Raw genomic sequence first — 16,260 nt, 5'->3', positions numbered from 1 at the left:
CAACAGAAAATAGCCTGAATCTTTCTTTTCAAAAAGAAAAGTTTCTCAAATTCATTCATCTCAATTTAATACTACTCTTGTTTTCATCACATTTACCTCTCTCTATTTTATTAGCATATAAGTGTAAATAAAAAAAAGTATAACTCCTCTCTTAAATTTTTAAATGATAAATATTTTAGACCAATTATAGTTAATAACCATGATCATTGATCAGTAAAACGGAAGGGAAGAAATAGTGAGTAGGTTAAAAATGTTAAGATCCGTGAGATCTAGCTATTGTTTATTATTGTCATCTATCTACAACCAATAAGTATGAGAGACCAGAGGGCCCATTATTAGTAGCCCTGGGCCACAATAATTTTACCAAAAAAGTGGGCGCGGAGATAGGCCCCCTCTCATTCGAATCAAAACTCAGCGCCTCCCCCACACTCTCCATTCCTATTCATTCCCGCTGTTTTGTTGCAGCCCTCTTTTTTTCTTTCCTTGTTGCAAACAAACGCTAATTTTGGTTCCCATTATGTCTACTACTACTGCCAGTGAAGACCTGGATCTTAACTTATCATTAGCAAATCCGCTTCATATAGTGAAGTCTTCTTCTTCATCGCCTTCAGCTCCTTATCGGAGCCGTCGGCCTTTGTTCTCTAATATCTCCGTTTCAGGCAATCCGTGTCCCTCTTCTACATTCCTTTTTTCTCCGGTCAGTTAGTTGTATCGTGTTTGAATTACGTTATTTCTTTACTGTTTTTGAATTACGTGATTTCCGTACTGTTGTTTCTACTGTTGAGCGTTATTTTATTGTGTATCTTTTATTTCGATCAACATTGATACAGAGCAATTACTTTATCTTCCGATGTTTTCACTTAATTGCTTCATCTACATTTCGGTTTTGCTCCGATGACGACTAGTATTGTGTTTTCATCGCTTTTTTCTCTTATTTTTTAAGTTCCGTGATTGCCGTACTGTTTTTTGTACTGTTGAGTGAATCTTAGCTATTTGATTGTGTATCTGTTATCTCGATCAGCATTGATGCAAAGTAATTTTGTCAATCCAAGCTTAGAAATATCAGATGAAGTATTTCTCCTTTTTTTTTGGAAAACTTTATCTCTTCTACATTGGTTTTTGCTCGGATGAGTAGTACTGTGCTTTCATCGCTTTCTCCTTTTTTTCTTCTAAATTACGTGATTTCCGTACTGTTTTGTACTGTTGCACGAATCTTAGCTATTTGATTGTGTATCTGTTATCTCGATCAACATAGATACAAAGTTAACTCTATCAATCGAAGCTTAGAGATACGAGATGAAGGATTTTTTTTATTTTTATTTTAAAAAAAAAACACTTTATCTTCCTATGCTTACACTTAATTGCCTGTTCTACATTCGGTTTTGCTCCGATGAGTAGTGTTGTGTTTTCATCGCTTTTTCTCCTATTTTTAAATGACATGATTTCCAAATTGTATTGTACTGTTGCGCGAATCATAGTTATTTAATTGCGTATCTGTTATCTCGATCAACATAGGTATAGAGTAACTCTGTCAATTGAAGCTTAGAAAGATGAGAAGAAGGATTTCTCCTTGTTTGCTAAACTTTATCTTCCTATGCTTACAATTAATTGCCTCTTCTACATTCTTTTTTGCTCCGGTGAGTATTGTGTCTTCATCGCTTTCTCCTATATTTAAATAGCGTGATTTCCACACTGTTTCGCGAATCTAAATTATTTAATTGCCTATATGTTATCTCGATCAACACAGATGCAAATTAACTCTGTCAATCCAAGTTTAGAGTTATCGTTTACACTTGTGTATCTCCATTGTTGAACATACTTCCTCCGTTGTTGTTCATTGGATTCCGGAGGAACTACTTCGTTAGGATTAGGAAATTGTTGCGATTCTTCCTGAATAGCCTGGATTCTCCTGTTGAGAGACACTGATGCTTTGTAGCAGGAAATTTATCCACTACACTGCAGACTTATTATTTAGTTGCCTTGTTTACCAAAATATTTGTCTTAGTTACCATTTATCTCTCTTAAACGTTCACTTAACTACTTAATTGACACTTTACTTATAGAACATTAAGGCCTTTTTCTTAAGCATCAAGTATTTCAGTGTGTCAAAACGACGAATTATATGAACAGATCGCAGTAAAAAATTTCAACATGCGGTAGACATTGATTTTTATTCTGAAAAAGTTATATATTTAAAGGCTATACGAAAACTACTACTACAATGATACCTCTTTTTTATAATGAAACCTTACTACTATGCTTAATACTTCATTTTTTCACACTTATAGGATACACTTGTCATTGTAGGACTATATTGGAATAGATCATTTTTGTACAACTTTCACAATTTTAAGAAATTTAAAATTTTATTCAAAATTTAAACGTTGACATGATTTTTATTTCTATTAATAGACAAAGGGAAGTCTGGGGAAGGGTTAAGGATTTACCCGGTGTGAGATATCAGATTGTTCGAGGAACCCTACATGTTGTCGGAGTAAAGGACCGTCAACAAGAGCGTTCTAGAGCGTTATAGATTCTTATCCAAGACTTGTATCACTTGATGATGCCATGTGAATCCCTAGAGACATGTGAACTGCATGGCTAACCTAGGAACGATAGTTCTGTAAGGGGATTGGAGCAGACTACCAGGAGACAAGATTTTCTTTCTAAAGAGATTCGATTGGGAACTCCTATATGTCCAAGGTTCAATATTGAAATAATTTCAGAGGTTTCCCTTACTTTGTTTGTGTCAACAAACAATTCGAAATACCTTGACTTTTTCAGAACAGGTCCGAGTCAAATAGCAGTGATTCAAAACACTTTTTTTTACACTATTTCGGAAACCCAAGAGACGCAATCGTATGGATATGTAAAATACAGGACTTCCAATCCTAGTGGAAAAGGTAGGGAAACAAATACTCAATTTAAAATGAGTAAACAAAATTCCGGACTCAATCTATGTACATGTGATAATTCATGTTATTTTTATTGGGATGTTTGTACCTTAATTAGTGAAATTTCTTCTAATCTCTTATTATAGAGATGCTGTCTTAGTTTGCATAATGTAGTACCTCAAATCCTATAACGTCCTCTTGTAAATGTCATACAGTTGAATGATTGGATTCACCATTCGTTCCGAGTTAAAGTAATCTAATCCTTTAGAATGAGGATTTCTTAGAACTTTTCTGGTGATTGTACATGTTGTTCTGCTAATAAATATTACTGCTGATTCCTTTTTAATCATTTCCCAGTTCTGAGATCGTACTAACATGAGGCGAGTTGAGATTGCATAATACTACTAAGCCGTGTAACCTATATATCTTTCATACTAATGGAGCTCTTTCATTGCTTGAAGCAGAAAAATGAAACTGAACAGTCTAAGGATTACAGTTGTGCATATGGAGTTAGTAAGAGGATTCTGGCAGCCAACTACTCTCCCCTTAAACAAGCTGCTAGTGCACGTACTAAACAATCCAGTAAAGGAAAGGCTTCTAGAGATGCCATATCAGCTGCTAAAGGAACAAATGCAGGTCCTACAATGAGGCTGTATATTACTAGATATGTATTGATTTGTAGGCCAAGTTTGTTAATGTATCAATTTCTTTCTTTTTGCTTCTAAAGCAGATCAACTTGATAACCTGAATTTAGGTGGCAATTATCGGTATGACAACTCTTTGGGTAAGCTGCTTTTTGTAAATGTAATTTATAGGACCAGATGCTTCTGCTCTTGCTGATGTTTGAGTTATTTGCTAATAAATATGCCATTTTCTGGCAGGCTTGTTGACAAAGAAGTTCATTAGTTTGCTTCAGGAGGCTGAAGATGGAACCCTTGATTTGAACCATTCTGCAGATGTTTTGGAGGTAAACTTTCCCCTGCGTCATCTTCTGGAGAAGTTCCATGTTAATAAAGGTTTTATGAATGTGGATCTGTACGATTAGTAGAAAACATTCTTCGTTCTTCTTTTTCCTTTATTTGGCTCCCTTAGCTTCTTATGCGATACTAATTTAATTATTTTCTTGTTCTACAGGTGGCAAAGAGGAGAATTTATGACATCACAAATGTCCTTGAGGGAATTGGATTAATTGAGAAAACTACAAAGAGTCGTATACGTTGGAAGTAATACACTTGTGCATTTGGTTCAGTTTTTTAATGACCTTACATAGTAATGACTCCTGGATTTATCTTTGACAGAGGGTTTCGGTCACCCAGATCTCGAGGGCTGGATAATCAAGTATCTACACTAAAGGTGCGTATAAATTGCTTCATTTGATGGCTGTTATATAAACAGAAGCAATATACTATTTTACGAAGCTTTTGAGTTAGAGCTACGAAGCTTTTGAGTTAGAGCTATGAAGCAACCAATGTAACGGTATGCCTCAATTAATCTCGTAAAATACACGACTGAAACAGAAATTGCTTGCACCTAACTATTTGTAAATAACTTTTGAGTGTAGGAATGAGGAGGATGTTCTGTTACTTTGTATATTCATCCATTCTGATTCTTTAACTGAACCTAGCTTTCGAATGAAATGACAGGGAGAAATTGAATATCTAAATGCAGAGGATTGCCGACTTGATAACTGCATAAGGTTTGATAATATCTTGTCATCAATGAGAAAAATGTTTCTGAGATCTTTTTTTACTTTATGAATGTGAAGCAATTTTCAATACAGGGAAAAACTCGAGCAAATAAGGACCCTGGAATCTGATATGAATTGCCAGAAGTATGCCCTTTTTCTCCTGATGCAATTCTTTCTACTCTGCAAATGTGATCAATTTCTTAAAATCATCTGGTTCGACTCTTCAGGAGCCTCTTTCTGACTGAGGAAGATATCATGAGCTTGCCTCATTTCAGGGTATGTAACATCCATCTTACATTTGTGATTCGTGATGCTGTTTCAGTTCTCTATAATGGCTGTGGCATTTATCACAGGATAAAACTGTTATTGCTATAAAAGCTCCATATGCTAGTTCTATTGAAGTTCCTGATCCATGTGAGGTGAGTAACCTGGTTTTGGCAACATTGAGAATTATAGACAATATGCTAGACTCTGATCCCTTATTTTTGTTTGTAGGAGCTGGATTTCTCAGAGAGGCAGTATCGGCAGTATAGGCTTGTTCTTAGAAGCACAACCGGGCCGATAGATTTGTTTCTCTTGAGGTATCTCACTATATTACAGGCTTCTCTCCACAACTGTTAATGTATGTATAGCTTGGCAGGTTCACTAATTCTCTTTGCAGTAGTCTTCCCTTAAAATGAAAGGGATTTTCTACTGTACAAGGAAAAAAAAAAAAGGCTAAATACCTAGATAACCCCTTAAACTTGGCACAATTTATAAGTTAGACATATAAACTTAGCTAGTGACCAGATAAACACTTTAACTTGGTAAATATGTGTCTCATAGGCAACTCATGCTGACATGCAAGTTGTGTGTTTTTCACTCACAAATGAGCGCGTGAATGACTTAATTAAGATTTTTTCTTATTTTTAATTTCTCATTGTCATTTTTTCTACTTTCAATGTACATTTCATGTGGGTCCCACGATTTCATCTTCCTCCTTCACTGATTTTCTCCAATTCGTTTGCTCCTACTTCACCCACATAAATACCGCAAATAAAACATTTAATGCTTATTCATGAATTGTAAAATGTGTTTCATTATAGATTGACTAATTAATTTAACTTACAGGCTCACATGAAAACGGATTTATATTACAATCTACGTCAGAATCGGATTTGAGCCTTTTACTTAATAAAGAGATCAAATTTAAAATAAAAGGAAGAGAAATCTTGTTTGAATAAAATAGAGAAACATAAAAATGGTGATGTAAAGTCTCAAGAAGATAAAGTTAGTTGGGACTAATAGCCTGTTTGGCCAAGCTTATTTTTCCCTCAAACGTACTTATTTTTTCAATAAGTACTTATTTTAAAAAAAGTGAGGTGTTTGGCCAAGCTTTTGGGAGAAAATAAGTGCTTTTGGGAGTAGAAGAAGCAGTTTTTCAAAAACTAAAAAAAATATCTTTTGCCCAAAAGTACTTTTGAGAAAAATACACATAGAAACACTTTAAAAGCTTGACCAAACACAAATTGCTGCTCAAAAGTACTTTTTAAATTAATTGACCAAACATAAACTGCTTTTAGCCAAAAATTCTTTTTTTAAAAAGTACTTTTTAAAATGATGTTTTTAGAAGCTCGGCCAAACAGGCTATAAGATTTCCAAGAGAATCCTTTAAATAAAGAAGCCAGGTCAAGCATTTAAGCAATACAATGAAGGAGTCAACAATTTATGCCTGTGCGGGGGTGTTATGGCAGAAGAAGAGGAGGATGGGGCCATGGGGAGGGATTAATGGAGAAGAAGATTGGACAAGGTGTTTGTGATTAACGTAGAACAAGACTGGGAATGTATACAAGAGAGAAGATTGAAGAGGATTATATGTATTCTTTTAAAAAATATATAATTGCAGGTGATTTTTTTTTTTCAAATGACAGTTGTCACTGATTCATTTGTCTCTTAGACATGTCAACAACAAGTGAAATTCACGCACATGAACTCATGGACTGAAGTGTTAATGAGACTCATATTTGTCAAGTTAAAGTGTCTATCTGGTCACTAGCTAAGTTTATATGTCTAACTTACAAATTGTGTAGTTTAAGGGCTATCTAGGTATTTAGCCAAAAAAAAAAGAACTTCAGGACCGCATTGAGTGACATTATTATCGACAATGCAGCAAACAGGCTAGGCAGCATGAGGACATAACCAGAAAACATGAGAAGCCCTTGGATGAATTGGAAAAGATGGATTATGCTTACCTATCCCCAGTACGTCCTTGCTCTTTAAATTCGACGGCCTCAAAGCTCTCGGGTGTTCACAAAATAGTACCTTCTCATAACAGTGTAAGTATATGACTGAACGCCTCTCATCCTCCTCCGATTTATTGGTAGCTCTTAAAATGTATATGAATCTGTGATAAAAACACTATCTGCCGTGTCGTTTTAAGTGACAAAGTAATTCGACGCAAAGGGATATCTCTTCATGGGGTATGAGTCATGCACTTCAAATATTAACAGGCAAAGTAATCCAAACAATAAACAGTCCCTTTTTGAATCTCAACTTGTCAGGAGTTGGATAAACAGTCACTTCTTGTACATTGGATGCTGACAATAGTTGTTTTGATTGCAATATTAGTACTATGGTGCTAAATTCAAATATGTTTTCGCTTTTAAAAACACTAATTTTAACCCACAACATGCTCTTACCATAAACTGCAGATAGATGATGATTACTGGTTGCGCTCGGAAGAGGAGGTCAGCGCTACTGATCTATGGGGCATTGAATAATCTTAAAAATGGAGTGGCCTGGTTAACAACTCCATAGATGGATTCCAGAAGATACACAGAAATAAGGCTTCTAAGAGACATGTAAATATCTTTAAAAAGCAAAAAAAACCTTCACCTACCTCTAGCCAGATTATAGTAGCAAATAACTGGGTTTCAGGGGAAACCCTGCAACTTGGCTCATAATTATGCTGATTTATATCAGTATGGTTCACAGAAATACCAGTCTTAAGATTAACCAATGTTGGGACTTGGGACTAAGCTTAAATATCAGTTCATTGAACAATTTTGGTTGGCAGTTATTTCATTGTTGCTTAAGGCGAAAAATTTAAATTTATTGAAGTGAACTGTTATATTTACAAAACTTCTGAATCTTATATATCTGGCGATTCTGGTTACTGTGAATGAGCTATAGCATTTTACATGTACATTTCTTCCGTTTTCAGTAAACGAGCTTAGAGAGTGGTATTACGTCAACGCTTTTTTTCTGAGACTTGCCCTTTCAAATAATTTTTTGCCTACAGTAATGGCATCCGGGGCTAGCCTCATACCCGCCTAGTTTTTTATTCTTCAATGTGTATTACTATTTATTACTTTATTTGTTTTGTTTATTGCTTTGAGCCGAGAGTTTTTCGGAAACAGCCATTTTACCTTGGTAGGAGTAAGGTCTGCAGACACTCTACCCTCCCTATACACTCTACCCTCCCCAGACGCCACGTTATGGGATTTCACTGGGTTGTTGACGTTTTATCTATTGCTATTTTGCTGTAATATTTTTCTTACAACCCTGTTTCGAAAACTTTTCTTTTGAGCCGAGGGTTTATCGGAAACCTCTCTACCTGCATACCTTCTATTTACATCCTACTCTCTCTAGACCTCACTTGAGGGATTATACTGGTTTCTATAGTGATGGCATCGGGAATTCAAAGGGCGATTTGAAGGAATTTTTGTGCAGATGATCTACTACTTTTTGACACATGTAAAAGTGATGGAAAACGCATCTGGAATGAGGCGAACCAATGTGCCGAAGTTCAAGCAAATGAAATTTTTGATGAAAATTTTATAATTTGGAAAAATACGCTCCAGGATATGGAATTTAATTTCCTGGCAGCCGTAAGCAGCTTTGCTTTTGAAAATTTATAAACTAACCCGTTTTAGTCTTTCCCAGTGCAAGAATAAAATAAAAAAGTGATAGAAAGAAAGATACAACCCTATTGTCTCTCCAAGAAAACGCTCCCTAACGAACTGGATAATCAGTGGTTTCTACCAAAAAAAAAAGAAAAAAAAAAGTAAAATCGTTATAGGAATCAGTTTTGTTTTCAATGACTCATATTCAAGAAAATTTCCCCTTTATCGGATTGCGCATGCAGACACATGAGAAAATAGTGATAAACTAAATTACGAACAGCATGTGCAAACAGAGAAGAAGAGGGAAAAGGTAAAGAGATACAATTATAGATGCTCAGTCCCATGTCAATTACCATTCAGTACATCAAGAAGTCATCCCAAGAACCAGATGTTTATATGTACAAAGATCCTCTAAGATAACTCTGGCTCCATAGGTTCATGACCATTTTCCTACGCGGCAGCACCTAAAAGCTAGTGCCATCTTAGCACAAGTAATCATGAGTTTACTCCCCAATCACCGAGCACAAATGTAAGAACTTTAATTTGGATATCTAATAATGAATGGTAATTGCATCTGGCATTCCTATCCACTCCACCCTCATATTATTCAAGCCATGCTCAAAAATCATGGACAACTTCAAGTAATGAATGAACTAAGATATGCCAAATGTTACATTGAACTCACTAGCCTAGGATGAATCCTTTTTCACAGCGAATATAAACCACATATTCAAACTAACATATCAAGGGTTGTTTGTGGTCCTTCCCTTTCTTGGTCTGGCTCGCGTAACTGGGGCTGCTTCCTCAGCAGGAGCGTTAACACTTTCATTGGCTGAGGAAGGCACTGAATCAATCTCCATCGCTCGAGTTTCAACAGAAGTCGAAGATTCCGTAGTTTCAGCAGGGGCTTTGGATGGAGATGCTTTTTGTGTGTTCAGAAAAGCAGATGCAGTGGAGACCAGCGATTTGGATGGAGTTGCTTTTTGTGCGTTTGCAGCTGCAGTGGAAGCCGGTGGAGGACCTTTGGAGGATTCCGCCTCTTCTGTTGTATCTGCTTCATCCTCGCTTGAGGATTCAGAAGAAGCAGGGGATGCTTGTTCTTGTCTTGGAGCGGATGATCTGCGATTTAGTGTTGCTGTGGGTTGACGACCTCTACTGCTTTGCCTTTGTGGCTGCAATTTTGAAAGACAGCTCAAATTGATATTTTGAAACTGGGACTAAATTCAGCTCCTAGTCTTACAGCTAATCAATAAATACCACTCAACATTGCAATTGAACACCAAAAGCTCTTGTACTAGGTTTTACTTCTTGTCCATAATTATCGTGATTAATAACTTCTTTCTTTTTGATAAGTGAAAAAGGGAGGAGCATAATTCTTGACTATTATTAGAGGGAAAAGGGAAGCATGAATGGTGGTTCACCTTTTAGCCAAAAAATACTGTTTATATTATCCACTAAGCAAAGCACTGGTACGGTTTATATTATCTGTAAACTGGCTATTATCTACACGTGAAGCCACATAATTTGTGCGCAATTTTGTATAGGTGACTCTAGTTGGGGAAGTCATAAAGTCAACAACAAGCATGACAAATACACACCGGGTCACCAGCAACAAACTTTCCCCTTTAGATTCTAACCCCTATATATTCCAAGCTCTAGCTGACATTAACAACCTGACTGGAACATTAATTAGCATATCCTAATTAGAATGATAAACACAAACAAATCCACTCAGCAAAGCACCAAAAAAATGCAACGGTTCATATTTTCTGTAATCTGTCTATTATCTACAAGTGAACCTCCAACCTCTGCCCCCCTCCTCCCTGGGCCATACCTTGAAATAACCAATCTAATTGGCAAATTAAGCCATGAATACAGTAATACACAGTCGAAAAAACAAGTTGGAACTAGCTTCACAAACTAATTCAACAGGGTGCCTGCTTGCCCAGAGATAAAGAAGATGATAAGAAGATCAGATGCTTAGGCTAAAAAGATTCATCCTATCTATGAAACCCCAACGTTTCACAAGTATGTGTTATAAATGTATCTTTAGGTTCTGATGAATCATCACTCCTTAACCTTCAAATTATGCAGCATGGACAGTTAGAGAAGGATTTTCCGGAGTTGCATCACAACACAGATTTATGGACTCATAAGCACGCCAAAACTAATACGAATAAGATCTTCAGATGTGAAACAGCTAAGACTATCACTTAGTAAAAAGCACTTCTGAAATGCTGAAAATGATTGAGCTTGCATATAAACTCTGAAACACGTCTTAATGAAAACCTGAGTGGGTGGAGGTGGATTTGACTGTGAAGCAATATACTGCAAAACATCAAAAACCCTCGTCTGACCATAGCTAGCAGCTTTCTGCCAGTATAAAAAGAACATATCTCCTGCTCTGATCCTCAACTCCAACAAATTTTTATCAATCTCAGGTTCATGCCTTAAAATCACGGGTCTAAAAAAGGCATCGTAGACATACGTAGTTCCCTGCAGTAATTTTATAATAAGATGAAGAAGCAATTAGATTAATATGAAACTGAAACCAGTCAAAGACTAAATATTTGTTTTCCAATTCCAATAGGGAAAACATACATATGAATACCTTAGTTTTGGGGCACCACAAGTAAATGATGAATGCTAACTTAGCTTCACTGTACATTGGAACCCTAAAAAAGAACACAAATTAAGAGAAAGTTAATACCAACACAAATTTTCAAAATATAACAAGTTGGAGTAACATAAAAATGATATAAACGGACAAGTTCGCCATGATTACCATGAAATAAAAGCATCACCAAACCTCTCACAAACTGTCATCATAGCAATTAAGATCCTGAAGGAAGGCGGTAGTTAGAACCGAGATCCACAACAAGACAAATTGAGGTCTAAACAATAAATGTAGCAAAGATACCAATATTGGCACCAAAAGCGAAGTTGCTGAATATCAGGTTTGTTCATTTCCACAGTTTTGAAGCACTCATAAGCTGGATAAGCATAACCAAAAACCATCCTGCATTAGGAACACCAAAGATCACAGCTTTAGCAACTCAAGGAATAGAAAATCCAGGATTACTACTAGTCTTTAAAAAGCTTTATAAGGTTAGTTCGAAATTTACACAAGCCCTCTGGTGATAAAAGATCCAATCATCTTGAATTCCTGACACAGAAAAAAAAAGGCAGCACTGGTTAACCAATCTCTGCTATTAACAAAATTCATTGATATAGATGATTCATATAGCCTACCCAATTAACTTAAAAATTGAGCTGCCGTTGTTTTTGTTGTATAAAAATGAATATCAAAATTGCAAATGTCTTGAAAATGCAACATAGCATACTATCTAAAATGCACAAAATTCCTTTTTTTTTTTGCCTTGCATCTTCTTTATTTCTCATTGTTTAATGTTTATAGTAAAATACCAACCCCCCCCCCCCCCCCCAAACAAAAACAAGGTTGAAATTTAAACAATGTCAAACAAATACTAAATATGTAAGAACATAGTAAAAGACAAAATATGAAGATTCCAGAAATGGTAAACTTTAAAAAAAAAAAAAAAAAATTGAATCCCAAACTTCTGGATAAAAAACCCCAAAAAGTTGAAATCAAAACAATGCCAAACAAACACTAAATATCTTTGAAAAGTATCTAAAAACGAATAGACAAAATATGAGGATTCAAGAAACGGTAAAATTAAAAATATTTAAGTTAAACTAGTAAATGACTATGACCCGAAACTTAATCAGTACCTTCTGCTAATCAATCCAAATCACCCGTAAACTGATTATCAAACGGACGTTAATTAACCGTTATTTAAGAGCAGTAGAAGCAAAGCAGGCAACTAAACGGAGTTATTTAATATTCCGGCGAACCGTTGCGATGTCGGCGTGTGTGTGTGTGTGTGTGTGAGAGAGAAACGGGGTTCCTTAGATTGTGTCGTTTTGGATTGTTCTCATACCGTTTTATTGACTTTATATTTAAATTGGATTTGTAAAAAGTTTTTCAATTTTTTTTTTTAAAAACCAACGAAATTTGGATTCGCGCCGGAAAATCTCACATTAGGATAAAGTGTTACCCGAGATCTCCAGTTAAGTATGGAGGAGTACTTATCACTCTATCAGATCTCTTGCTGGTATAAAATGATAAGTTATTAAAGTGAAATTTGAATTTATGTTTGTATTGGGATTAAAAATTAGAATTTCAAGTGAGACCGTCAAATTGGTAATTCAATATTTTTCTTGATTTTCATGGCTAAACTAGTACTTGCAAATTGTACCGAAATAATATTAAGTTTGAAACGTGATAAAATATCTCAATACAAAATGTAACAGCTTAAGTTTAAATTTTAGTGTTGTCTTCATCATTGTGTTCGGTTAAACCTTCCAATTCTATATAATCCTGATTCCTGATTAATTATGTGAAAATTTTCAAGAGCAATCTTTGTTGTCATTATGGAAATTATCGCTAAATTTAATTGATTTTTGGAGTAAACTTAGATGTCGATAATTCATTATGTTTAATTACTAAAACTTGTGGACATAATTTTAAACACTCAGATTCGAAATGAAAAAATATAACAACTTGGTATTAATAAAGGAGTACATTTCTGGAAGGATGGACTACAATTCTTTTGGATTTTGCTTATTTTTAGGTCACAATTACTAGGAAAATTGCCTTTTTTTTTTCTTCTGATAATATTGCTATCTGGGTCCACAGATGGATTGGAGAAATAGAATTGGGATAAGTGGATAATGTGCAAAGTATATGAAAACTAAACCATAATGGATAATGCAAAGTATATTGTTTAACCCTCTATAAAGCGATACGTATAGCAGAAAAAAGAAAAGATAAAGAATATTCTTAAATTGATGGAAATAATACTTCAATTACACTCTTTGTGGACAACTGCGATGCTTGACCACCAAAAGGTAAATGCATATGCTTAATTCTTCATGCAAGACCTTTTTATTTCCCTATTTTTTTTTAATTGTTATATATGTAAAAAATAATTATGCGTAGTATCACGTCATAAAATAAGAGGCTTGACCTAGAGCTCTTTTCTTCCCCCTGAAAAAAATCGGATGTTCATTTGGCATGAGCTCTTCTTTATTTGATTTGAAAAGAAGGTGAGAGCCTTAACCCTCTGGTCAGTGGGGAAACCCTTCAAAGATAGAAAACCAGTGTCCTCTTTGAAGAGTTCTTCGGTGAAAGGATCACTAGCATCCAAGGAAGATCTGAGCTGAGTAGAAACATGTGATCATAAGTCTTCTTAAGATGTAATATTTTCATCTTGAAAACAAGATAGATTATCTACCGCAACATGTAAAATATCGTAGTTGTGTATAATATATCTACACAAACAAATATATAATTTAAACTCTTTCTTTAAAAATATTTGAGTTTCTTCAATGTGAGTCACAACCACACTTTTATTTGGAGCTTTTTCCTTGCTTTTCACTTCACCCCTTGTCCCCACCCTCGAGTCTTGGCTGCTTTACTTTATTTTGTCATCTCAAACATGCAATTAGTTGTTCAAGCTCTAATTAAAAGAAATTATATATTTTGATATTTTAGATAACTGATTCTAGTTAATATCAATGGTTATTTATAGGTAGTTTTAGATAAAAACACTTACAATGTTCGCGCATAATAATTGAAATTAATTTGTTCAATAATTTTAACAGCCTAACGTGGTGAATTTGGCTTTGTTTCGAAGCCTTCATTAGTGTGCCTCGAAAGTTAAATTTTTAAGTACGTTCATAGGGGATATATCCATATAATTTACCAGACAAGTTATTATATGATATTGTGTGATCGAAAAAGCTTCCTCGACATTTGAGGTTCATTGGACGACATTTACATGTGGCCACACTCACATAACGGCTATATATGACATTCTAGAATTATGGACTTTCGTGTAATTTTTATTTTTTTAAATTATAGATAGAAATCGCAGTTGAATACTTACAGGTGTAGAACGGTATTCAAATTTTTCAAAATTTTTAGAAAAAAAGAGCACTAGAAGGATGTGTAGTGACCATTCTTTTTAGAAATGTGAATGTGATTGAACTGATGAAACTACATATATAGAGAATAAATTTTGATGGGACAATAACTGCTTTTAATTTGTGTGGTTCAATTAATGAAAATTACTTGGTGAGAATCCATAAAATTATTATACATGTTTTCCTAGGATACCTTTTATAATGGTACTTACATTGAATAAGAGTCTTCCAACAATCATATAAACTGTGATACCACCATGGTTAAGTCCAAACGTTAATTGTTACCAAATTAGATAAAAGAATAGTGGTTTTCACGCATATCTCCTTTTTATTATTCCTATCTTTTAAAAGACAACAAGCGAATCATACAACTCTAACTTTTGGCTATAATATCGGAGAACTACCTTTAGTTCGAGAGGATGAGCAAGCTCATATCCTCCATGACATAATTTGAATTAACACAAATTTTATGAAAAAAATGAAAATTTTTGAAACTTATAATCTAAAATTTGTATGGTTCTAAACTTGTCATTACGTTTGTTACTTGTTAGTTTAAACTTGTCATTACATTTGTTTGGTTGTAAAAATTGCTCATAGGGTAAAATGAAAATGTAAAATTAATTATTTTGGTATGTTATTGTCATGTTTTTAGGACGGACTAAAAAGAAAGATTATGTCACATAAACTAGATCGAGAAAGATTATGTCACATAAAACTAGATTGAGTATAATAAAAATCACGTCCTTGTATATATTTATTTATAGTTACGTTAGACAATATGATTCTCTTGTAGTAGTGATAGATTTTATCCAGTTAAAAGTAACATTCATTTCTTTTTATAGCCGTCCATATGATGCTTTGAATATATGCATATATATATATTGCTCGGATATTATCTATTTTGCTCGAATCCTTAAAAAAATTATATTGTTCTTTGTGTGCGTAGAATTCCTCAAAAATTATACTATTCTTTTAAGAATTTAATACAATTATAACAACATTATTGAGGATTCAAGCAACATCGAATACCATAGTTTTGAAGATCTTTTCCAAATGGACAATTCCTTAAATGCCCATATTTAAAGGCCTTGATAATAGGGGAAACATAAAATGATGGAATTGAGAGAAATGACTTTGTGGGATGGAAGAGGAGGGACGTGATCACACCATCACATGCTTTGTCATGATGGGCTGATGGCACTTTGATGGCCTGTCCCTCTCACACCCTTGACCCTTCTTTAATTTATTTTTATTTGTTTGTATTGAATTTGTCCATTTGAATTCGCACAACATAAAATTCATTTAAAGGAGAACTTCCTGACATAATTTTTTCTATATTCAGAATTTGAATCTGAAAACTTTGATTGGGGATGAAGGAATAGAACATTGTTTGCATTTTCTACCTCAACTATTACCAACTATTTATCAACACACCCCTCGACTAGTGTTGAAAACTCACAAAAATTTGATTTTTTTTTTTTCAAATTTTCTAATTAATTCCTTTACTATCCGTGGAGTGCCATTTGACACCATTTTAAACCAAAAAAAGTATGTACACCGCACACTGTCAAATACTAGTCGAGGTGTGTTTTGATAAATAATTAGTGATAATTTAGGTAGGAAACACAAACATCTGATAGTTCAGATAAAAAACTCACAAAAAGTGATACTTGAAGTGTATTTTTTTACCATCATTTCGTCAAAAAATGCACACGATTAGTGGCAGCTAACTTCATTTTAAATACTTATGTTTCTTGACTATTTTGCCCTTGAGCTTTGAACATAT

The 16,260-nt window shown here is 34.5% G+C and overlaps 2 protein-coding genes across 2 annotated transcripts; one reads left to right on the top strand and one right to left on the bottom strand.

Moving 5' to 3' along the window:
* The first annotated feature begins 295 nt into the window (after positions 1-295).
* On the top strand, positions 296-7,701 carry LOC132628111 (transcription factor E2FC). The gene is made up of 13 exons (XM_060343834.1): positions 296-697; positions 3,359-3,530; positions 3,625-3,678; positions 3,776-3,861; positions 4,029-4,117; positions 4,193-4,247; positions 4,538-4,590; positions 4,675-4,725; positions 4,809-4,857; positions 4,935-5,000; positions 5,077-5,162; positions 6,731-6,896; positions 7,272-7,701. The coding sequence occupies exons 1-13, from the start codon at positions 518-520 to the stop codon at positions 7,338-7,340; spliced, it is 1,176 nt and encodes a 391-aa protein (XP_060199817.1). The 5' UTR covers positions 296-517; the 3' UTR covers positions 7,341-7,701.
* Positions 7,702-8,761: 1,060 nt separating this feature from the next.
* On the bottom strand, positions 8,762-12,426 carry LOC132628110 (putative HVA22-like protein g). The gene is made up of 7 exons (XM_060343833.1): positions 12,219-12,426; positions 11,591-11,631; positions 11,386-11,484; positions 11,251-11,307; positions 11,077-11,140; positions 10,755-10,961; positions 8,762-9,637 (listed from the first exon to the last, which is right to left on the bottom strand). Exons 2-7 carry the CDS (start codon positions 11,620-11,622, stop codon positions 9,209-9,211), a joined length of 888 nt encoding a protein of 295 aa, XP_060199816.1. The 5' UTR covers positions 11,623-11,631; positions 12,219-12,426; the 3' UTR covers positions 8,762-9,208.
* Positions 12,427-16,260: the final 3,834 nt, after the last annotated feature.

The sequence above is a fragment of the Lycium barbarum genome, chromosome 2 (assembly GCF_019175385.1).
Source record: "Lycium barbarum isolate Lr01 chromosome 2, ASM1917538v2, whole genome shotgun sequence".
In the NCBI taxonomy this organism is placed as follows: domain Eukaryota; kingdom Viridiplantae; phylum Streptophyta; class Magnoliopsida; order Solanales; family Solanaceae; genus Lycium; species Lycium barbarum.
Note: the sequence above shows the minus strand (reverse complement) of the source record. Positions and strands in the feature narration are given on the sequence as shown.